The sequence below is a fragment of the Bidens hawaiensis genome, unplaced genomic scaffold, assembly GCF_021521415.1.
Source record: "Bidens hawaiensis isolate Kalapana, Puna unplaced genomic scaffold, B.hawaiensis_p1.1 tig00076093_1, whole genome shotgun sequence".
Lineage (NCBI taxonomy): Eukaryota > Viridiplantae > Streptophyta > Magnoliopsida > Asterales > Asteraceae > Bidens > Bidens hawaiensis.
In genome coordinates, this window is record NW_027503150.1 from 3,127 (window position 1) to 28,195 (window position 25,069).

General features: G+C 35.4%; 2 protein-coding genes across 2 annotated transcripts; both read right to left on the reverse strand.

The window, feature by feature from the left end:
- Nucleotides 1-3,199: 3,199 nt before the first annotated feature.
- On the reverse strand, nucleotides 3,200-9,362 carry LOC143606627 (uncharacterized). Its single transcript, XM_077082333.1, has 8 exons — nucleotides 9,197-9,362; nucleotides 7,250-7,327; nucleotides 6,776-7,102; nucleotides 5,580-5,641; nucleotides 5,411-5,487; nucleotides 5,017-5,190; nucleotides 4,088-4,395; nucleotides 3,200-4,026 (listed from the first exon to the last, which is right to left on the reverse strand). The coding sequence occupies exons 1-8, from the start codon at nucleotides 9,353-9,355 to the stop codon at nucleotides 3,232-3,234; spliced, it is 1,980 nt and encodes a 659-aa protein (XP_076938448.1). The 5' UTR covers nucleotides 9,356-9,362; the 3' UTR covers nucleotides 3,200-3,231.
- A 5,601-nt stretch (nucleotides 9,363-14,963) lies between these two features.
- On the reverse strand, nucleotides 14,964-16,550 carry LOC143606628 (pentatricopeptide repeat-containing protein At3g21470-like). The gene has a single exon (XM_077082334.1). It carries the CDS (start codon nucleotides 16,548-16,550, stop codon nucleotides 15,012-15,014), a length of 1,539 nt encoding a protein of 512 aa, XP_076938449.1. The 3' UTR covers nucleotides 14,964-15,011.
- Between the last annotated feature and the right edge of the window lie 8,519 nt (nucleotides 16,551-25,069).

Below are 25,069 nucleotides of genomic sequence, written 5' to 3' on the forward strand. Positions count from 1 at the left end.
ATCTAACAACCACACAATCAAACAATCAATTAACAAGCATACACAATTATACTAGACACGAGCCACTAAGTTAGACCACACTTGTTAGCCGAAACAAGTGTGTGTCTTAGGTCCAATCCTAAGGGACACATGACACATGGATGTTGTAGCTCCCACTCGATCCCGCATCCAAATGCTTCGAGCATCTTCTTCAACCCCGTTGTGATCCATTGGGCTTGAACTTGGGCCTTAGCTTCCATAAGCTTCCATTTGGGCTCAATTGGTGGGCTTAGGTCCTTTTGGGCTTGAATCCCTTTAATGGGCTTGTGAGACCCATTATCACCATACCCGGCCCAATTAGGCCCAAACTTCCAATTTTGCAATCTTCTTTATTTTACAAAAACAAATGTCCTAATACATATTTCTATAAAATAAAGATATTACAAATAAACTATTTATTACATACCCATATGAATAAATAATTACAAAATAGCCCCTAATTAATTATTACAAACCGAAACTTTGAATAATTAACAACAATCACAACATCAACCACAAACAAACATCCACTTTGGTCTACGGCTCGGTCTAGTTTTAACAAACATAACCCGTTATGTTTTAGGAACCCGTTCCAAAACCCCTTGACTTTATCGGGCCTAGCCCAACCCATTTGGGCTTGACCCAATAACTAGATTATGGGCTTCGGCCCACATGTGCAAAACACATGGGCTTCGGCCCAATTAAAAAAAACTCATGGGCTCGGCCCATTTAACCAAAAATGGGCTTCGGCCCATATAGCCTTTTCCCTTTTATTTCCGGTTAGCCCAATAACCATATTCAAGTGGGCTTCGGCCCAAATTCACCCGAATTGGGCTTCGGCCCATTAACTCGGTTTTTTTTTTTTTTTTTTTTTTTTTTGAACAAAGCCAAAAACAATAACAAGATTAAATACAAAAAAAATCATGCATGTTAATTTTTTGTATAAAATCTTTCAAGGGGAAAAATATAAAACCGAGAACCCGAAGCTTAGTTTCCCGTATCCCGGCTCTTGATGCCATTTGTTGGGTTTCTATGGAATTTATAAACTTAGTTAACCATTTAACTAGTCACAATTAAGGCGGAAGCGTGACGTTTACAAACTAAACATATGTATCCATGTTTATATATATGTTACAAGTTTATAAAATGTGTACATGAACAACCTAATTTATTCATGTTATAAGATTACCAATAATCTATTTTCTAGAAACCCGAAACAAGGATCAAATGATACGGAAAAGCTAAACTATCAAAGCTTGTAAACACTTACATTCTTAACCCTTTAAGAGTTTAGTTGGTGGTTGAAGAAGATGATGATGATGATGTTGATGCTAGACTTTCAAAGGGAAAATCCTCAAACGGAATGTACCCCGAGCCTCCAACACACACCGAGCTATGTTAGGAAGTTTGAACACGAAAAACCGAGACCCGAGCCTTCTTTTCTTCCTTGGCCGTAAACAAGAAGAAAGAAAAAGAGTGTTGTGTTTTTTTTTGTTTACTTGAAAGTGTTATTATAATGTATCTTGATCTTGATCTTTTATCATTACACACCATCATCCAACATGGTGTTAGGTTTTTGGTTAAGTTCACACTCAACCTTTTCATGACAAAATATTGACCAAGACATGGGGTGTGGGGCCCACCCAAAACCGGCCCCAATTATTATATATTTTTTTTTTTTTTTTTTATTTTATTTATTTTATAAAGTATAAAATAAATATATAAACACCCCATCTTTTATAAACCATTTTACAAAAGAACACATAGTTAAATAATCATTCCAATAATAATTATTTGAATAAATAAATTAACCAATTAATTTATTTAACACTTTCAAGTAATTATTCAGAAACCCGTTTTTCTGAATGTGTCGTGTTCTGTATTTGTCTTATAGATCTTATCTTAACAAATACATAATTGGTGTGTGTCTAACTCGTTATTGGGTATGACCCGACTTGGATCAAACACGGCTAGCCACATTAACCTAATTATGTGTCTCGGGCATACGGTATTCCAACATGGACTTCCTTACAAGAGACTTCAGTAACCTAAATCCGGTCGATCAAATGCTGATGGAAAGGCAAAAGGAACGTATCCGAAAGAGGTTGATCGAAGAAGACCAAGCCGAAGAATAAGAATAATGTTTTTTTAGTACTTTAAATTTTTTTTTATTTTTAGATATTAATGTTTTTTTTTTAATGTGTGTTTTTTTTTAATAATTTATGAGTTTTTTTAATAATACGTTTTTTGAATATATCTATAAAAAAATAAAAAAAAATCCGCTGGAGCCCCTGCTGGAGCCCCCCACACCAGGGCCAGGGGCTCCAGCGGGGGCTCCATCACCCATCTTATCCAGTTTCTCTCTCTGCCACACGTCACAATATTATTGGCTGGAGCCCCCACTCGCGCCCCCGTTAGAGCCCCCCACACCCCTCAGCCTAAGCATACAAATAATAAAATATGTTATCTCCTTGTACGCACCAAACTGTATGCATGTATGTCAGTGATCATCACGAAAATCATGTGAAAAGCTATTTATTCATACAATGGTTAAGTAAAGAAATAGCGTGAGTCAAATTGATGATTTGATTCTAGTCAACCTTATTGAAAATAGTGTGAGTCAAATTGATGATTTGATTCTAGTCAACCTTATTGTAAAAATCATAAAGCAAAATGCATTGGAGTTTGAGTAGAGACAGAATTAAATCAAAATAATGGAGCGTCACCTAGACTTGCATTTGGAAAATATGACACATGAATGGAAAACAGAAGAAACCCTTAAATGAACTAAACTTAATGAATTGCACGTTCTTTAACTTTTTTATAAAACAAATTTAACAAAATAATGAACAAAACTTACTATTAATGACTTCAAAGCAATCAATTTAATTGAAATATTATTACTATAGTATGTAAAATCTATTTTATCATTTTAGTTTAAAACCTAATAACTGTACAACCACACTAACTTGAAAGTTGTCTCTCATCAACTGTTGGTCAGATGTAACAATAGCTAAACCCCCTTTTTATCACAGACATACACTTGCAGATTGGTTCCATACATAAACATGGCTTAAATCTTGGAATCATTTTCAAACCCTTAATTTAGAGGGTGAGAGAAACACAACCCATAAAGATAAACCTTAATCAATCAAGATTTAAGTACTGTACAAAAAAAACCCAAACATCTGATATACTACTACACCCCATCACCTAACTCCTAACACTATGATCATCTGATACAGTCTCTTCAGAAGACACATCACTCTCTATGACAATCACTTCATTCGCTTTACTAACAGGACGGGCTGGCGCCAACGCTTCAGCCCAATAGGCCGCACCAGAAGTTGGCTGTCCTCTATTAGAGCCGCAGAAGGGTTGGTTAATCCATTGCATCAAACCAGATTGACCCGTGTATGAAACCCAAGGAACCCCGGTCTTTTCAACAGGTCTAGAACAAGGGAGCCAAGGGGGTAAGTTTAAGTTCCCCTTGGGAACATTCACCAGATCCGGGTCAACGGTTGACCTTCCTCTAAATCCAAGGGAGAGTTGAGGTTCTTCGATTGGACTGTGTTTCTTGGCAGGTTTCGGCGGTTTTGCCCTTAGAAGATTTGACTGTTCTTCCTCCCACCGCTCGGCTAACTCACGTGGCGATCTCCATGATGAAAAGTGTAACCGTGGGTCCCGTAAAATGGCATCCCAACTGCCAATCCCGTGTCGTCTTACACCAATCCAAAGAAAGTCAAGTTCCTCCTCTGACCATACATTTGGATGGTCAAAACCGTCAACAAACTTACCTTTTCTAACATTAACGGCCCTTGCTTTACTTAATATGTTGTCAAGCATGATCTTGTGTCTTATTAAGGCTAGCGAGTCAGACGGGTATTGCGACCCGATCATGTCTTCAAAGTTTCTAGATTCAAGTGACCGAAAGGGTGCTGAACATGTAGAGCTCCTAAAATGTAGGGGTTTCCTGTTTGATGGCAGAATATTGTCTTCTGGAAAAAGCTGCAACAGCCATATAATAATAAGTGCATGAAACAGGTGGTCTTATTTAAAATCTATGTACCTGAAGAAAGTTCTGTTTTGATGTTTGACTTTGACCAATGGAAGATGACGGCAAGTCTGGGCCCCACGGATGGCCGCTACTAGAGAGGGTTGGAGGAACACAGTGTAATTGAGATAATGAAGTCTCCCCAATTCTGTCATCAAGCAAATCCAGTACCCTGCTTCTAGAAGGGAACTCATGCAATACTACAGGGTGATTTCTGCTAGTAGAATCGGTTGATTCTCGGTGATTTTCTGATACATCATTGTGGAGCTGTACATTAGAGCTAGACTCCAGTGCTAAGTTGCAGTCCACAAAACCACTTGATTCTGATAAATCACAACTAGAATGAGTGAGAAATAATGTGTGCTTACCTATACATTAATTTTAGTGGTATATTCTGCCTTACTAATATTTGAACACCCGATAGTGTAAAATAAGCTCTATGTACAACCGAAGAAGCTCGACTCCAAGTGCAACCCAAAAGGCACTATGTACAATTCAATCCTGGAACTGGAATGCAGATTACTTCTACCTTGATGTTTGAATTCTACCACTTTTTTTTAGGAATTGAAAAAGATTCTTCGCTTTGTAAAATGTTTTATTAATATGGCAGCATAAGCACACGAGGGGTAAAAAGGTTGGGCTAACCCATGAACACACTTTCTTATTCTTTTCTTTGAATTTTATTAATAAATTTGGCTAAATATGATATGCAAAAACCATACTAGATGTATATCCTTTTTAAGTAAAGGGATTGAAGAGGCTTCTATAAATTTGAGTGCACTTCCGATGACTTTTTTATTCTTTCAACCCATTTGACACATTTCCTATTTGGTTAAACCCTTTAGCACCTATTGGACTCGCTAATGAAAACATCACCCAAATCAAAGCATTTAAAAGTAAATTCTTATTATTGTTATAGGTAATTATTTAAGCAATATACTAACCAGGTGGAGGCTTTGTTAAATCAAAAGAAGCTAGTGAGCCTTCATCTCGTTTCTTGTGAACAGTTGTTTTAGCACTTTCTACATCATCACCTGATATGACCCGTGATTCATCTTTTGCGAAAACAAGGCTCTGTGATACCTCCAGACTTCTATCTGCATCCATTTGTGACTTTCCTGAAGGTTTGCAACATAGTATATTGTAGCGGTACCAAACCAGGCGGGTCAGACGGTTTGGATGAAAGGTCGAAATGAGCTTGGGTCAAAACACATTATAACAATTTAATATGTAAAAATAAATTTGAATATATGTTCAACAAATTTTGACCTGTTATCACTCTAAAACATCAGGAAATGACCTGTTTCCAAATGGGAGGGTTGAATTGTGAGCTCTTACCTGATGAGTCAGCTATTGGTGGGGTGTCCTTTAGAATGCAGCTTGCAGTGGTAAACTCTTCATTAGTTGACTTCTCACTGCTAAAGTCAGCTAAAACGGAAATGAGAACATGGCGTGACAGAGGTAATGCATAAAAACGATGTAAACATTCAAGATAAAGAATACATACATCTCAATTTTAGGTTCAGAAAGTGAAGCAGCATCACAGATATCAACATCTTCAATGGTCTTCTGTCATGAAAAAGTGTACACAAAAATTAGTTGTCTTTCTCTTAAAACAGTTTTATGAGAGAATAATTAAAAATGAACCACAACAGCTAAGGACAAACACAAATGCAGAAGATTTATATTACAGTGACTGCTCTGTGGTGCTCCCTCTAGCTCAAAAAACGCAGCGTAATGCACACAAGAAAATTATCCGTCATGCTAATAACAGCTAGATCCAAGGATAAATCACTGGTATATTGTAATTTTGTTAGGAAACAAGATTCTCTGCAGTGACTTCCAACAAGATTTTTAAGGGATACCATAAGGAACCAACGTACTTTCTGTTTTTTCTCGTAAAAGTCCTTTAACAAATTTTTGCACATGAAAAACCAACATACTTTCTGATCTTTCTTGTAATTATTCTTTAATATTTTATACATAAAAAACCAACATATATTTTGTTTTAATCATAAAAGTCCCTAAACATGTTAGGTTTGAAAAAAGAAAATATCTCTTATTTATGATTGGATAAGATCATATAAACATTATTCGAAAAATGGCATTATAATAGCAAATAAAATCACATGCTTGTAACTTTTTCACAACTTTAAATGTAAATTTATTTTATTTTGAGTTACGTCATCCTCACTCATGTATTATTATTATCATTATCAGTATCAGTATCAGTATCAGTATCAGTATCAGTATCAGTATTATTATTATTATTTTATTGCTTTTAATAGATTATTTGTTATTATCAACTTATTGAAATAAAAATGGAAAAGAAAGATGAACATTGAACAGACTTTGCCTTGTCACATGTCCGATTTAAAACATTAATTCATCTCAATTATTTCCTAATGTAGCATCAATAATAAAAAGGAAATCACAATTTTGTTCAAGTTTAACATGTGGAGCGACTTTTATGTGTAAAAAAATGTTACTTTTATGTTGGTTGGTTTCTTACGTGCAAATATTGTTAAGGAACCTTTTTGAGAAAATAATATACATAAAGTATGTTTGTATTCTATAGTATTTGTCCTATTTGTCTTTCGACATCAACTCAAATATGGATCCAACCACATGACTAACCAAGAAGCAGAACAAGAAAAACAATAAAAAACGTGGATTACATGTTTAGGCAAAATGGATGCATACCTTTTCTTGACTTGCAGTGCAATATCGAGAATTGGAATCGTATCCTGTTAAATCTGTTGAAACATCTACAAGGCAGCCATTATCCATTGTAGAATTATTGCTTTTAACCGCCACTAAATCATATTTCTCCACAAAAGTTGACTTTTCTAGCACAACAGTCTCGTCCGTAGTTTTTTTCTGTTTTACTCTGCGACTGAATGTTATCAATGGGAAACCTGGTTTTTTAACTTTCATTGTGTCTTCACATGAGTTTCCAACTTTTTGTAATGTTGATAATGTATCTTGTTGTTTGACACATCTAGAACATAGCTTTTTCCCATCAAGATCCTTTAGTGCACAACAAAACTGATGTTAATAGAATAAACTTTGAGAACATTAAGACATGACATTCTACTCATGTTAATAGAATTAAACTTTGAGACCATTAAGACATCGCATTCTACGTATATTCACAACGTTGAAAGTAAAACTGACTTCACTGGAATGACAATATTCAGACTTTTGTAATGTGTTGCCGCCGCCACCATTATATAGAGCACACTGATTCAATGTCTGCACAGAAGTCCAACAACTTGTTGAGAAAGAAGTATTTAAAAAGGAATACATCGTTAACTTGAATTTAGAAGTATCACTAAGCTTTAGATCAATCCGAGATCAAGATACCAAAAAAAAAACAACTATAATCTAGTACCAGAGAATAAATCTTTTAATTTTCAGATAGAGGTGGCTGATTGGTAGTCAAATCAATAAAAGTAGCTAAAAGAGATAAGGGTTCAAAGTCTAGCAAATACTATTTAGTAATCAATACAAATCCTAAATCGTTTTATACGAAAACTCACATTACAAAGTGCTAATATTGTTCTTCGAACCATAAATAACAAATTAGCTATTGGCGAAACATGGACAAAAAAATCATTTGAGGGTTATGTTAGATATAGCCTAATTTGTTGTCTTGCTGGTGAACCTATAGTTTTAGATCCACTATCATTTTATTTGAATGATGCTTATGTATTCTTAAAATCACTATACAATGGCACAATAAAGAGGAAGGATATGAAATATGTTGCAAGCCAACATTAAAATTACCTATTTCTAGAAAAATCCAGAATTTGCTAAACAGAACAGACATGGGGGAAAAGAATGGAAGAAAAGTAGAACAAAATAGCTGAATATATAGATATAAAAATGTCGAGACCAATTAACCAAGACCCACTATTATCACTAACTGGCCCAAATTTCAGCTTAATCTCCTTTTAGGCTGAACACCCGAGCCAATAATTTAGATTCTCACCAACATCAGCACTTAATGACTTGAATGGAGTGTGCTAAAAGTAATCACCAACAATGAGTCTTATAACCAAGATTAAAATTCATTCAAAATCATGATTGTAAGAAGGAACCTAACAAGATGCATCAAGTAGATCACAGTAAATTATTTTTGAAGATATGATCAAAGTGCAAAATCACTTACCAATATTTTAACACCAAAAACTGCAAAACAATGGAATAGTTAACAAACAAACAAAAATAGTCTTATACAGTTGACTAACCACAAAATGGACAATGGTAAATGTGTAAACGAAAAGGAAGATCTTTAATGCAGTAGGTCAGTATTTATATAATGCAAACGAAAGAAAGGTTCAGCACAGACAAGTAAATATGTAATAATCGCCCATGACCAGAGAGCTTTATGAAATGGATTGAAAAGAATTTGTTTAAAAGGAGAAGTGAGCTGCTGCTGTTCAAACAGAAAGTAGAGAACAGGCTGAAGAAGCAGAAATCTTTTTTTATGGCCGAAATGCCAAACGGTGAATTCACTTAAGTTAAATCCCAAAGCTCCCATAAAATTTTCTTTACTAAAAGTTTGCTAAAAAATAGTAGTAACTTTCGGATGAGGTACTGATTACTCGTTAGTGAATATTAATATATTAAAGATTCATTGGTGTGGAATCAATACAGCAATGATTCTTTTGTTTAGCTGATAGAGCATTACCGCTAACCAAACCATAGACTAACCGCAAACTGAAGTATACCGCTAAAATTAAAATGAGGTTAGGTTAAGCTCTAGATTTCCGTATACGAGGAGAGAATTGAGATTTTTTGAAGATTTAGAAATTAGGTCTCATTCTTTTCTTTGTTATTCTTCAACTCTTTTTCTTTCATTGCAATTGCGTGTTAGATTGGAAGGATTTATCAGCTCAATAGCTTAAAGTTAAAACTTACAATTCAAGTCAAACAGAGAGGATGATTTATGATCTTGTAACCTCAATAACAATCAGGTACATTTATTCAGAAACGAAACAGTGATATGATCATCATCAAGCTGTTCCTCATCAGGAAATCAATACAGCTTGACTATATATATAATCAAGATGGCAATAAATAGTAACTTGAATTATAAACCAGCTCAGGATAATTTACCTTAGCATCTTTTCTCTCAGAATCATGTGTTGAAACTTGTTGTTTATTGGCTGGTGCTTTCAGTAGCTCTAAAGTTTGAGATCCATGAGTTTGATCAGGGCCGAACCCAAGGCCGGGCCGCTTCCTCTTATACGTTAACACAACTTTACTACCAATCATTGATGCTTTCAGAAGGCGATTGATTAATATGGTAAAAAAACTAAATCCATGAAGCATACATCATGAAAACTTGGAACAAATGTAGATAAGTATGGGATCGTGTGATGATGGAAACACTAGATTTGTTGTTTCAAGCCAAACGGAAAACTGAAAATAATAGTATTAAGTTACAAGTTTATTTGATTAAATTCATTATAGCTAATGAAACTGACAACCACTCTAGTATTGGTGTATAACAAATTACAAACATAACAACACTTGTTGTATCAGCAATTAAACAAAATCATTGGGAAACACCTAAATAACAAACCATATATAACATCAACAATCCAAAACTTGATACATGATTATATATATATATATATTTAGCATTCAACATAAAAATAAAAAATCTAGAGGAATTGAAATTGATAGTAAGCAACAACCTAATTCAGAAGAAATTACGTTGAATTTGGAAACATGCATTCAGCAAATAGAATAAAATTAGGAGATGAATTAAGAAAGAAAAGAAAAGGCTGAAAACTCTGACCATTTGTATACAAGTTGAGCATGAAAGGAACGGAATGGAGGATAGATTAGAGAAATTGAAACTCTCTGTGTGTGTGTAGAGGTGCACAAATCGGTTTTTTTGAAAAAACCGGTTCGGTTATTAACCGGACCGGTTTTTTTTATCCAGAAAAAAACCGGTTCGGTTAATAACCGGACCGGTTATTAACCGGTTTTTATTGCTGAAAACTCAAACCGGCCAAACCGGTTTGGACCGGTTTAAAAACCGGTTAGAACCGGTTATTAAACCGGTTTTTTATAACCGGTTTTTAATAACCGGTCTAACCGGTTAACCGGTTTTTTTTTTTTTTTTTTTTTTTTTTTTTTTTTTTTTTAGGGTTTAGGGTTTAGGGTTTCGAACGACTTACGTGTTGGTAGCGTGGTTGAACATACTTTTGCATCATCTCCGTGAATTGAGGGTTGTCGAAGTGGTTGAAAGGAAGTGATTGTTGAATCACAAAGTTGCCAAACTGTTGACGTACCGCTTCAAGGTCGTACGTAAACACCGTTCCTTGATTCGTCATCTCCGGCTGCGAACTACTTCCGGATTCGTCCTTCAAGACCTTGCAAGAGGGCCTTTCTACATGAGCTCTTAAACTGGAGTTTGCTTCTTTGTTATAAAACTTCAAACAATGTTTGCATCTAGCTTTTTGGGTTCCGTTAGACATTTCGCATAGGTCGAAATGTTGCCAAATATCTTGGTTTCGTTTCGTGGGGATGACCCGAACGACGGTTTCTCCCGTGTTCGAGGCACCCATGTTGACCGATGAAGCAGCACTTTGGGAGGCCATGATAATCGACTACGAATTAAGAGTGGTATACACGAGTATGAAATAAACGACTACGAAAGAAGAGCGTTTGGAGTTATAATCGCGTATGAAATAAACGTTTAGAGCTTTTGGAGTTGTATAATCAAGTGTGATCTAACCAATACCCAACCTAAACTATATATAGATGTTTGTGGGGGTAAAAAAACCAAAAAAACGGCTAAAAAAACGGGCAAAAAAAAAAAAACGGCTATAAAGCCGTTTGGTAACGTTCGAAAACCGGTTTAACCGGTTAACCGGTTATTAAAAAACCGGTTAACCGGTTTTTTTATAACGGCTATAAACCGGTTATTTTAAAGACCGGTTAACCGGTTTTTTATTAACCGGTTATTACAAAAAACCGGTTTTTTTTATAACCGGTTATAAAACCGGTTTTGGCTCCAAAAAGTATAACCGATACGTAAACCGGTTACGTAAACCGGTCAAACCGGTTTTTAAAAAAACCGGTTTTTAAAAAACCGGTTTTCCGGTTAACCGCCCAAACCGGTTCCGTAACCGGTTTTTTTGAACACCTCTATGTGTGTGTTTGTGTTTGTGTTTGTGTTTGTGTCTCTTCTTTCTTTTCTTTTCTTTTCTTTTCTTTTTATGAGGGGATGGATGGGCCCCACTAAAGAATTGAATTCTGTTGGTGGCACGTGTTTAGAGGAGAGCGCGTGACGTGAGAAGAGCTGCAGAGCAGAGTGTTGTCATTTTTTATTTATTTATGGTCAAAAGTAAGACTTACTACCTACACGGTAACATCTAATCTAATCAGATATCTATCTTCTGCATTAACTATGCTTGGATTCCCTATATTTTTACTTTTTTTATTCATTTACTTTTTTAATTTATTATTTAATTTGAACTTATCACATATTTACCTTTTTCTTATTGGTTTTTAATACTTCTATCACCCGCCGGTTAATATCACTTCCAACTTTCGATCTGTTAATCACCACTCCCGACTTTCATTTTATTTATTTTTGTCACCCCCTCACTAACTGAAGACTAACGACGTTAGTTTGTTTGCTGATGTGTCGTTTTTTAATAACGTGGAACGCCTATGTGGCCGGTTTTGAAAAAAATGCGGGCCCACCCACCATCTCATCTTTCTTTTTCACACATAACACCATCAGCCACCAGCCATCTCCATCATTACCATTAAGCAATAACCTGCTACCTACAACTAATTAATTTCAAACCAGATAACTATAACATAAAGTTGAATTAGCCACCTGGATCTGAATTAGTTCTTCAAATTCCAGCACCCATCGCCATTAACATCAAACCGCCTATCATTGTCATACAACCGTTCATGGTGGTCGATCTCTCGTTGATTTCATGAAATACATTGCAAACGCCCTCTAAATTCCTTCTCCTCGTCTTCCTTCGTCATCTTCCCAAAATACCCATCTTCTCCTCGTCTTCCTTCGTCATCGCAAACTCCGTTCTTGTCAAAGTAATTTTAAAACCTATACAATCGGAACAACCGGAATCTCCAATAACTAACTGGCACAAGTTCCAACACATCCCTAAAACCATCTCTCCACCTTGTTCATCGCATGAAACCAACCAGCACCATATTCTCCGATTAGGGGTTTTTGCCGGAGGAGAAGTAGAACCGAATGGAAATCGTCAGAGCTTAGGGTTTCGTAATTTGATGATGTATGTTATATGGTGAAGAAGAATTAGAGGATTTATTGCTTGATTTGGGTGATTTGTGATGGGATTTAAGATATTGTGTAATTTAGGGTTTACACCCTGCAATGTTGCTCAACTCATGTTTGATCATGATACAAATATAATCTTGCTAAAAAAAGTAATTTCCAAATCAACATGCCAAGTCAATTAAAAAAAAGCCACGTCAGTTTATCACTTACGTCGTTAGTCTTCAGTTAGTGAGGGAGTGATAAAAACAAATAGGATGAAAGTTGGGAGTGGTGGGTAACAAATCGAAAGTTGGGAGTGGTATTAACCAACGGTTGAAAGTTAAGAGTATTAAAAACCAATATCCTTTTTCTTAAACCTGTGCTAATTGCTAAATTTATAACACACTCATTTTTTCTATTAGGGAAAAACCCTCACTGCCCGTAACCACTCGCCTAAAGACATGACATTGCGGTGAGATAAAACTCGTTCAATTCAAGTATTCAACTAGTGCGAGCCAAGCTCAAGACTTGTACATTGAAGAAAACCTTTACTTGGATTTTGATAGTTACATATAACAAACTAGGTTATAACATCGTGTACTACACGGGACTGCGCACAAAAAAAATCTGAATTTAAACTAATGTATTCAATATCGTTCTAAAAAAAATATAAGTGACAAGTGTAAGAGTGATGTCAAACAATAACAATTGATGCCAAAAGTATCAATTCTTAGATTGATGTCCCAAAAGGAATGAGCTTGTCAGTCAAAAAACCAAGAAAGCCACTGGTATGGTTACATTTTTGAAATGTTTAACGATGATATCATAATTTGGGTTGCACATTATTCATTCATGATAAATAAGAATGAGTGATGCTTCGATTAACATGATAAAGTACTAAGAACTTGTAAAATTTGTAAATGACCAAAAGACGACAACTATTGGTTGATGTTCAAATCATTTACTTCCCCCAAATCCAAAAAAATAAAAGATTGTCATTAGATATATATCTTCCATACATACATTGTCCAAAACATTAAACATTGTGACAAGATGAAAAAAAAAGAACCAAAATACATAGGGTAATAATAGAGTTTAGTCGTAAGGGTCAAATTATTCTGTAAAGGGGAACAAAAATGAGAAGAAACAAAAATGAGGTCAAATTAAGCTAAATTTAAATAAAAATCATAACTCAAAATTTAAATAAAAATAAAAAAAAAAAGTAAAAACACAAAATGTTTCCACCGTCATTTTCGTTCTCGTAAAAAAAACAAAAACAAAAAAAAAATGGTAAGTGAAAAAGTCGTGTCGTTTGGTTTATCATTATGTTTTGTGTTTATTTTCATTGTTGATTGTGTCTTTTTTCCTTGACATTGTGTCCTTTTTTCTTTATATATATATACATATATACATATATATATCTCCAATTAACTCGTTTTTCCGGTCATCAGCGCCACAGCACCACGCCGCCTGTCTTTGGAATGAACGCCGGAGTTAATTGAACGGAGTGATGATTACAAGTGCTAGGGTTACAAATTCGTTGAAATTAATTGTGCAAAATTATGTAAATCGATAATTGATAGAGATATATATATATATATATAGATTGAAAATAACTAACCTAATTTTGGTGAATTGAATCAAGTGATTGCTGCAAGGTGTAAGTGAAATGGAAGATTATGTAATAAATCTAAAAAATGATGGTGGTGGTGTTGAGTTCAGATATCAACGATGTTATTATTATCTTTATATTTATTATTTATTAGAAGAAGATTACTAAAATACCCTTAATATGTTGGGATTATTACTAAAATACCAACAGTCAACTCATGGTCAACTGACGCCAGGAGTCAGAAGAACCCGCCGGAGAAACACAGTGGCGCAAAGTTCGCAAAATCTTTTTTCAGTGGCTAATCCATCCAGCAACGATATAAACCAGGAAGGCAAATTGCAGATTTCTCTAAAAATAAATAACAAATGCAAAAAGGTTTATCTAGTCAAATAAGTGGGAAAATCAGTTTGAAAAAAATACAGTGTCATACATTACACTGTTTTGTTAAAATAATAAAATATTCAAATTATCACTGTAATAATATTTGTATCTGCAACTAACAAAAAAAATGATCGTTTTAACCTGAATCTTTTTGAACCATTATCGAATTTGCCCATCTTGACCCAGCTCATTCAACCTATACCCAATGTTATTGTTTTAGTTAAAACTGGTTTTGACTCATTATCCAACCCGTCCATATTGACAGCGAACCTAACCCATTCAGCCCGTACCCAAAATGATCGTTTTAACCCGAACTCCATTTTCACTCATTATCCAACCAGCCAATCTAGACCCAACCCGTTCACCTATACTAAAAATTTATCATTTTAACCCGGATTCCGTTTCGACCCGTTATCCAACATGCGCATCTTGGCCCAACCTATTAAACCTATACTCAAAATGATCATTTTTACCCGAACTTCGTTTTGACCCATGATCCAACCTGTCCATCTTGACCCAACCCAATCAACCTATCTTAAATAGATTGTTTTTAACCCGAACCCATTTTGACCAATTACCGAATTTGCCCATCTTGGCTATTCTAAGCCAAACAAAACCATCAAAATGACATCGAGATCTAACCACATAAACTTCAGGCGGGGTTAGAGAGTGACTGAACTACACCCAACTGTCTTAACAACCCTTTTACTAGACATAACAATCCTTAAACTTTCAGCTTTTTCCCATCTATCAGAAGCAGCATATATATTTGACATAAGCACATAAGAAGTATCACAAGAATCTTGCAATTTGATCCTTCCAATCACACAATTTGCCATGTTTAAATCAGAGTGAACTCTACATGCTCCAAGAAGAGCCCCCAAAATCATATCGTTTGGTCTCATCGGCATCTTTGTCACGATTTCATATGCATCTTTTAATCTCCCCGCACGTCCTAAAAGATCAACCAAACAACCATAATGTTTAACATTAGCCGATAAACCATGTTTCTCCATCTTTTTAAACGCTTTTAACCCATCTTCAACAAACCCTGCATGTGCACACGCAGATAAAACCGAGAGAAAAGTGATCTCATTCGGTTTCACATGTGAATTCTCCATATTATTAAAAAACTCCAACGCTTCACGACAATAGCCGTGAATAGAAAAGCCTGAAATTATGGCATTCCAACACGAAGCATTCTTTTCAGTTTCTAAACCGTTTTCAAATATTAATCTCGCACTTGTTAAATCGCCACATTTTGCATACATGTCAACTAAAGCATTAAAAACAAACCGATTGAATTTGATTCTTTTTTGAATTATCATGCCATGAAGCTGTTTACCAGTTTCTAACAAGCCCAACTGAGCACAAGCAGATAAAGCACTAGTAAAGGACACCTCATCCGGTTCAAACCCGTCTAATTGCATTTTTCCAAATGCATCCAGGGCTTCTTCGCAAAGCCCGTTTTGACAATAACCCGAAATCAACGAGTTCCAGATCACCAAATTCCTAACCTCAATCCTCTCAAAAACAGCTTTACCTTCTTCAGCCTCACCTTTCTTGAAATACCCTGAAACCATTGATGACCAAACATAAAAGCTTCGTTCGGGCATAACCCCAAACACGTCCTTAGCAGCCTCCATCTGCCCGTTACTCGCGTACCCATCAACCATAACCGACCAAGTAACCACATTTTTCAAAAAAAACGGAACCTGATCAAAAAAATATCTGGCCGTCTTCGTATCTCCGGTTTTAGCATACCCTGCAATCATTTCAATCCACGAAACGGGTGTTCTGTAACCCATGTCCCGAAACACTCCTAACGCCGTCTCGGTTTCTCCAATGTGCATATACACGCTGATCAATGCATTATAAGTAACAGCATTCTTGACAGGCATTTCATCGAACACCTTGCGGGCATCGATTACGTCTCCGCATTTGCCGTACATTGTTGCCGTTGAGGTACCCACGACCACATCTGAATCCACCCCAGCTTTGATTGATTCGCAATGCACAGCTTTGCCGTAATTGATCATGCAACAAGAAGCACAGGCTTTGAGAATCAAAGGGGATATGGTGAGGATATTACACGGCGGGTTATGGCGAATTTGGGTGTAGATTAGAAGGGCTTGTTTGGGTGTGCCATTGGAGATGTGGTTTCGAATAACTGAATACCAGTTTGATGGTTGATTGATCATGAATATTATCTACCCACAATTTTCTTTCAAGCATCTTATCTTATAATTATAAAACCCTTGTTTGAACCAAATTAATATATATATTAAAAAGAGATTCTTTACTCCTCACACGTCACTATTCAATTTACTATTCACATTTTTATTTTTATTTTCTTTTTTACTTTTAATTTTCAACTTTTAACTCCATTACATTTACATATATTCTGTTTTTCTAATTTTATATTACTTAAGTTTACTTTATTATTTGATATTTTATATGTTTTTATAAAAATACAGTAAAGGTCGGTACACTATCAGATGATTTTTATTCCCTTTTACTTTTTGTTTCAACTAATTATAATATTTAACAAACTATATTTCTAAACCTTAAACTTGGCAATAGTCGGCTTTACATGTTTTATTTGTCCGGTTAAACGATTTTCTTAAACTTTGTTTTCGTATTTGTTATAGTTGGTTTTTAAAATGACCGAAACTTTTTTCATTATTTAAAATTATCCCGTAACTTGATACATGTTGATTTCAAGTAGACTTACAACGCGTTCCTGGTTTAACATAACGCGTGTCTTTTGTTCGGTTTAATGGCCCCGTCGCGAAGCGCGGGGTTCTAAATCCTAGTTTGGGTTTAAAATGGGGAAAAATTCCTGAAAAATAAAAATTTAAGTTTTAGGTGTGAAATTCTAAATTAGGTATTGTAAACTAGCTGTGACGAAGAAGTTTATAGAACCAATTTTAAAACTTGCCATGTGTCCTTATACTAACCGTAACGGGCACGTTCACTAATCATTTAGTCGACACGACCAAATAAGTTTCATACCTCGTAATCAACGCCCACGAGTAATTCATAAGTCTTTTAGTCGCGGCGAGTAGATTGTGAACCCATGATCTTTCCTCGTCACTACCTTTACATGAGAAAGGATTATATTCCGTTTAAATTTAACTCTAAACCTTAATGACATGTTTTCCCACCAATTTTCGAGCATCTTAAGAGAGAGGGTGTAAAAGATGAAGAGCCTCATATATGTATTATAATGTAATAATGTAGATTTATAAGACTTCGGATAGATTATATAAATAGATTTATTTTAAACTAAAAGATTTTTTTTAAATTAAACAGTATAAATAATGGTTAATAGATGATAAATAATATATATATAACTAAAATCTTATACTTACTAATTATGTAAAGTAATAAGGTTTGATATATATTTTAATTACGTATTTTAAATAAACAAAACCTTTTAAATCTTTAATGTTTATAAAACATTTATCCAATTTATACAAATTACTAGGTTATAACACGTATACTACACGGGGTTAAGTATCAAACATTTTAAAGTTAAGCATAATTTACAATAAATAAATACAAATTAAATTTAATAATTTTTCATTTACAATTACATGTTAATAGTAGCCAAATATAGTTCCATCCATAATGCATAGCGCATACATAAAATTGAACATGTGGCCATGGTATAAAGAAACAAAACAAAATCTAGAAAATTTTCTCGTTTGGGACGATAATGCCCGTTATGAGGCCACATTGCCTGTAAAATAATCACAAATTAGATATATATAAAAAAATTGATTTAATATACCATTATGTTAATTAGATTAAAATTACCTTCATAGCTCCTTTATCAGAAACCAATATCCTAGATGCTAATGTGCCACCACCAGCTAAAACACTTGAATGTTGAAAAATTTTCAACAACTTTCACCTACAATAATGCGTTAAGATTCAAATAAATCAAGAAACAAATTGGAAGAGAAAAAATATAAAATTAAACAATGAACACTTATAACAAATCCCAACTTGTTCAATTAGAACTGCACAGTCGAATAGGTTTCGCCTTGTTCGAAAACTTTCAAAAAATTTGTGCAGCTTTGTGGCTGCTTCCTACTTGGGACTCCTTGATTCAAGATCACCAGGAGCTTTATCGGAATCTTGGAGATTACAACTGATTATGTAATTCAAATTATTAAAATTCCTATTAAATTAATAATCACCACGTACCACCAGAAATCCAGAATCACAACATTTCAAATTGTATATATTTCAAAATGGAAGAAGGCTTTGTATAGATGTCCATCTCTTTCAAGCATGTGTACTTACGCATGGTTGCGGTTTTGAACTCAATGTAGTCCATTGTTCCATTTCCGTCCACATCGGCATGAAAAGTAGAATAACTATCAGACTGTAGAAAATTAAGAAAAAGACATAAATCATAAAAAGGGAAAAAAAAACTTACGCAAATAATATAATCACATAGAAAAAAGAGATCTCACCACTTCCATGAGTTGCTTAACTCCAGCTTCTAATAGCTTGGAACCGAGCCTGGAAAGTTACGTCTTTAATTCTTCATAAGTGATTGACCGCTTTTATCGGTGTCCATATTCACAAACATTGCTTTCAGACCTTTGATTTCTTCTTCAGACATACTTTATGCAATTACCTGAAGGCATTACAAAATCAAAATGCATACTTTCACATATTTTCTGCAATTAGAGGTGCACAAAAAAACCGTACCCGGAACCGGACCCAAAAAAAATACCCGGAACCGGTTTTTTTATACCCGGGTATTCTATACCCGAAACCGGAACCGACCCTACCCGTAGGGTATGGATAGGGTATGCATTTTGAGGTCAATACCCGTACCCGGAATCGTACCCGATTTATACCCGTAAATACCTGGACCCGGTCATACCCTATACCCGATACCAATTTTCTAATACCCGAAACAATACATGAGTTTTTATAGTATATTTTTATGTTTACTTCACAACTTTTATGTTTAAGTTTTTGTAAAATGCATATTACTAAGCAAATAATTTGTAATTAAGTGAATTTATGGTTATTGTAATATAGTTTAATTATTTTTATAAATTACAAAGCAAATTTAAATTTTAAACAAATTAAAAATGTATAAAAAATTTACAAATTCAAAACCGGGTATTATTACCCGGTTCCAATACCCGAACCTGATCATACCCTACCCGGGTACATAGGGTTGAGTTTTTCTCCTCAATACCTACCCGAACCCTACCCGATTTCTCTCAATACCCAATTTTCCAATACCAGATCATACCTGAAACCGGTTTTATACCCGGACCCGAGTATTAGAAAAACCCGATTTATGCGCCTCTACCTTCGGGATTAGTATGAAGTAGAGGTGCACTAAAAACCCGAACCCGGAACCGGACCCGAAAAAAAAACCCGGAACCAGTTTTTCTAAACCCGGGTTTTTAATACCCGAACCCGACCCTACCCGTAGGGTAGGGATAGGGTATGACTTTCAATGTTGAAACCCGAACCCGAACCCGTACCCGATCTAAACCCGATAATACCCGAAACCCGGTTCTAAGTATACCCGAAACCCGATACCTGGTTTAAACTATACCCGAAACCCGGGTTTTTTGCATACCCGAACCAGATTTTTTGCATGCTAGGATATTAGTGTTTATGCACATGTTTATGTGTGGCTGTCCACAGATCTATAGTCGTTCTCCAACGGATCTTTTTGGAGCATGTATATGATATAAATACTTGTTTAGAGCAACACCTTTTTGATGTAACAAACAACAACTGAAAACACATAAAATATATGTTTTTGAATCATTGTTTAGTTGTTTATGTATGTTTGAATGAACTTTGAAGTTTATATGCAAAAAAATGGAGTTAGGATAAAAAAATGAAGCAGACCCGTTAATAGAAGAAAACTGTAGAAAATGGTTTTTTTTTAATACCCGGAAAATAGGGTATTCAAAACCCATAAAACGGGTTTTTTTTCAATACCCGAAAATAGGGTCTTCAATTACCCGGGTATTGAAGACCCGGTTCAATACCCTACCCGAATCCGGTACACAGGGTATGGTTTTCAAGCCAATACCCTACCCTAACCCGACCCGATTATTGTTAATACCCGATTTTTCAATACCCGATCATACCTGAACCCGGTTCCATACCCGAACCGGGTTTTTCATAATATCCGATTTGTGCACCTTCATCTGCAATTACCTGAAGACATTACAAAATGCATACTTTCAGGTGTTTTAATAATTTTATTTTACTCGTCACATTTAAATGACAAACATTAATATTAATGTTTACTTTCAAAGCGAGTTTCTTGAGCTTATTCATTGCTCTAAATTGCTTCATTCTGGATAATACAACACTATATTGGCTTGTAGTGCTTCTCCACCTTCTCTGAGGCACAAATGCTCTAGATAACATATTTTAATTAAAAAACAAATATTAATCAAAAGTGTAGATGCATAATTGCAAGAAAATAACAAAAAATAAATCCAACCGTTTTCTTATAATTTGCATCCAAAATTACTTCTTTGGTCTATTTTCGAAGTTAATTTGTTGACATTGAATATATGTTTTGTGACATAGTTTGTGAGAAACACCCCTGTAATGGCTTTGTAAAATTAGCGTGGGCATATGCATAACGTGATTTCAAATGGGAAGATTTATTTTGAAAAATAACATTGGAAAACAAATAATTTGTAATAGTCCAACTTTCAAATAAAACGAATTTAGGAGGCTGTGTGCATATATAACACAATTTTGGCTACTTTTGCGCCATTAGAAACAAACCATACCCCAAATCAACTTGTTCTTTAGTTAACATGTCAAAATTGCCAACTCTAAAACATATCAGCCCGTTTACCTTTTCAATGAGTAACATAGTACTGTCTCGGGCATCTGAAAAAAGCTCTTTGACAGCTAAACTTCTTATAAAATGGTATAACGCAAGGAAATCGCCACCAATATATCTTGCCAACAGTGCCAACTGCAAAATAGCTCAATGATTTAAAATTTTTAATTTATAATTATAACAAATATAAGGATTATTGGATTAAAATAATCCCACCTTTAATGAGTTGGCCAATAATAATTCCACCTGAGTTATTTCTCTCTGGCAGTCCCACCTTTTCCATGTTTTTTGTTTTATGATCCCCCATTAAAAATATTTAACGGGTTAACTTTTTACTGATGTGGCTAGATGAGTTGGCACACACACCCCAAAAATCCTACATGGCTTTTCAGATTGCACACACACACACACACCCCAAAACACATGGCTGCTACGACGTCGTTTTGAACCTCACCGTTTCACACCGGAATATCCTCTAACCACCATCGGACAACTCTATCGTCTTCAACCTCTATCCTGACCTTCACCAGCCGCTCACCTACCTCTCTCTGGCTATCAATACACCGTTCGGCGGTGGTTGCGGCAGCTTCCAACGCCGTAGAAATCGAAAAACCGGCGGTTTCGAATTAGGGTTCAGATGACATCAATTTGTTGATCGTCTTCTTCGAATTAGGGTTTAAAAGATACCATCTTCAACCTATATCCTGACCTTCACCAGCAGCTCACCTACCTCTCTCTGGTCATCAATACACCGTCCGGCGGTGGTTGCGTCAGCTTCCAACTCCGTAAAAGTCAAGAAACCAAAGGTTTTGAATTGTGGGTTAATAAAATCAAAGAAAGAAAGAAAGAAAAAGCCATGTAGGATTTTTAAAATGCCAACTCATCTAGCCACATCAGCAAAAAGTTAAACCCGTTAATTATTTTTAACGGTGGATCATAAAACAAAAAACATGAAAAATGTGGGACTGCTAAAGGGAAATAACTCAGATGAGATTATTATTGGCCAACTCATTAAAGGTGGGATTATTTTAATCCAATAATCCGAAATATAATATAGCAAACACCTTATTTTGAGGGTTTCCACTATAGGACCAAACTATTGTTGCTTCTAAGTAGTAAGTAGCTGCAAGAACTCATATTTGAATATCGGTTTTTTTTTACAAAACTTCGGCCATGTCTTGAATATAAAATTTTTTACAAACTCCTCAGTACCAATACTCCAATCCAGCCTTTTTATTTTCTCTGATGAAAACACTAACCTAAAGTATACATAAAAAAATTGAAAAATGACATAGTGGGCTATAATCAGAACTCATATGGTGATTCGGTGAATCGGTAATCCTAAATAGAGATTAAAAAAGCTTTAAAAGAAAATTACCGATTAATGGCATCATTGGCGTCCGCTTCCCCCGTCCGGTAGTGTGGGGGTTATGAATTCACAACTGGTAATTGATTCACTCATGATGTTATCAACTTCATAAAAAAAAAAAAAAAAAAACACAACCGCTTCCACCTCTGCTGCTATTCCAGTAATTCCATCACCACAACCGGCGCTTCCAACTAAGAACCTTAATTTGTGTATGCACAGATAATGCCTAAAATTAAGATCTTAACTTGAATCAAGAAGATAAATCACAATAACAGTAACTATATATATATATATATATATATATACCCAAATCGACCATAACCTAATCAATTTCAATTTATTGTACACAAAAACCCTAAATTACCTGCAATCGCGAGACCTCTGGCTTCAAATCAAAATCACGCGAGGGAGATGATGATTGATCAGCGACAAATTAGAGTGAGGCTGTAGGAAGGATTGATGGGGTGTGAAGATGTGGGAGTTAAGGATTACAATGAAACCGTAATTTGGAACCGTCAATTTCCTAATTGTGGTAAAACCGTGTGTCTCCTTAACATGAAGTGAAAATACAAGGCCGGGCTCATGTGAATAAGACACATACGTTGAAAAACCTTATTTTATTATAATAGATATGATATATACCTATATATATACACACACATAAAGGTTGGGTAAAATACTGGTTAATGTGACGGTTCTAACAAAATAATAATTAATTACAATATTTATATTATTTATAACTATATTGACTATTAAATACAATGAATTAAGCTTTCAAGAAAAACATAAAAGTCTGGACTCGAACCTGCGCCAGTGTAGAGGTGCACAAATCGGTTATTTTAAAAAAACCGGTTCGGTTAATAACCGGACCGGTTATTAACCGGTTTTTGTGTATGAAAACCATAACCGGTCAAACCGGTTAGGACCGGTTTAGGAACCGGTTAGAACCGGTTAATAAACCGGTTTTTTTATTAACCGGTTTTTTAATAACCGGTCTAACCGGTTAACCGGTTTTTTTTTTTTTTTTTTTTTTTTAAATAACCATTATTTTTTCACAGTATAAACAAACCGGTATCTACATGGCAAACCGGTAACTACAAGGCAAAACGGACTGACTCCATTATTTGCTTTCGTTGTTAGGGTTCTTTGCTTGGAAGATTAAAAACACATAACTTTCATTTATAGCTTTTACATTAAAAATACAAACATTAAATCGTTATCGCATATTCGTAACTCAAAAATACAAACATTAAAGAATGCTTAGACACGATTACATTAACAACTTGCTGTTTCTTACTCATTATTTTCCTCGCTACCCGATCCCGAGCTATTCCTTAGGTAATCGTCGTACGCGGCTTCTTCATCGGTCATTGGTTGAGTGTGTCCTTGATTGACCTCGTCTTCATACAAGCCCGCCTCATAGTCCATTTCCCCCTCGAGTGAGCGTTGATGTTGTGCCCTATCTAAAGAGTCCAAGTAATCCTTGTAGCAAATAGACATCTCTACAGCTGGTGGAGTGAGTCGAGTCCTCCTAATCGATATAACCCTGCCAGAAACAGAAAAAGCAGACTCCGAAGCTACCGTGGAAGCTTGGACCGTTAGTAAATCTTTGGCCATGGCGGCGAGGATCGGAAACTCATCCTCCTTACCTCTCCACCAAGCCAGCAAATCAAGACTTCTAAATTCATCTGGAGTCATGTGTTTCACAAAGTTGGTACCACCATACCTTCCAAGTTCACTGCTTGGGGTGTTTACCTTTTGACGTTTACCGGCGTCTTCCCAAATCATGTAGTACATCCCCATTTCAAGGTCGGTTTGGGATTGAGATTGGGCAACAGCTCTTAACGAGTCATGAATTTGGGAAGACGACCCGTATTTTGTAAGGTAAACATCATACATGTTAGACAAGGTGGTGTTGAAAGCATTCTTTAAAGTTTGGTTATAATAGGGGTTTTGATCGTCGTTTAACTCTAGCTCATCACAAATTTTTTCTATTAAAGCTTCAACACCACCAACATTTATGCAAGGGTTTAACGCAGCAGCACATGTCAAAACAGCGGGTAGTTGTTGAAAATATTTTCTAAATTTTTCTTTCATTTTTACACCCATATCAAAATAAGGTGCACCCCTACAATGAAGTTCACTCAACTTTGTGCACATGACAGCAATTTTTGGTAAAGCAATGGGGCTTGTTGGAAAGTAAACCCCGGATAAACTAGTTGTGCAAGATTTAAAAATTTGAAGGACCTCCGTTGTGACATCTGACCCGATCCGACCCGACCAAGGTACCCGTTTCTCTGATCCGATCTCTTTCTTTTATGATTTAGTATTTATTTATACTTATACTTTATTTTTAATAATAATATATATTTTCCTTCCCGCCTCTTTCTCTCTCTTTCTTTCCGCCGTCCCGTCCCTCTCCTTCTCTCTTTCTGCCTTCTTTTCCCTCTTGTCGCCGTCCCGCCCTTACGCCTTGTTTCCCTCTTTTT

Excerpts from the sequence above, each read along its gene's own strand:
- LOC143606627 (XM_077082333.1), bottom strand. The coding sequence starts at position 9,355 with ATGATTGGTAGTAAAGTTGTGTTAACGTATAAGAGGAAGCGGCCCGGC. Across the intron at positions 5,488-5,579 it reads TCTGAACCTAAAATTGAGAT|TGAGAAGTCAACTAATGAAG; the intron begins GTATGTATTCTT and ends TGACTTTAGCAG. Across the intron at positions 5,191-5,410 it reads ACCAATAGCTGACTCATCAG|GAAAGTCACAAATGGATGCA; the intron begins GTAAGAGCTCAC and ends GCAAACCTTCAG.
- LOC143606628 (XM_077082334.1), bottom strand. The coding sequence starts at position 16,550 with ATGATCAATCAACCATCAAACTGGTATTCAGTTATTCGAAACCACATC.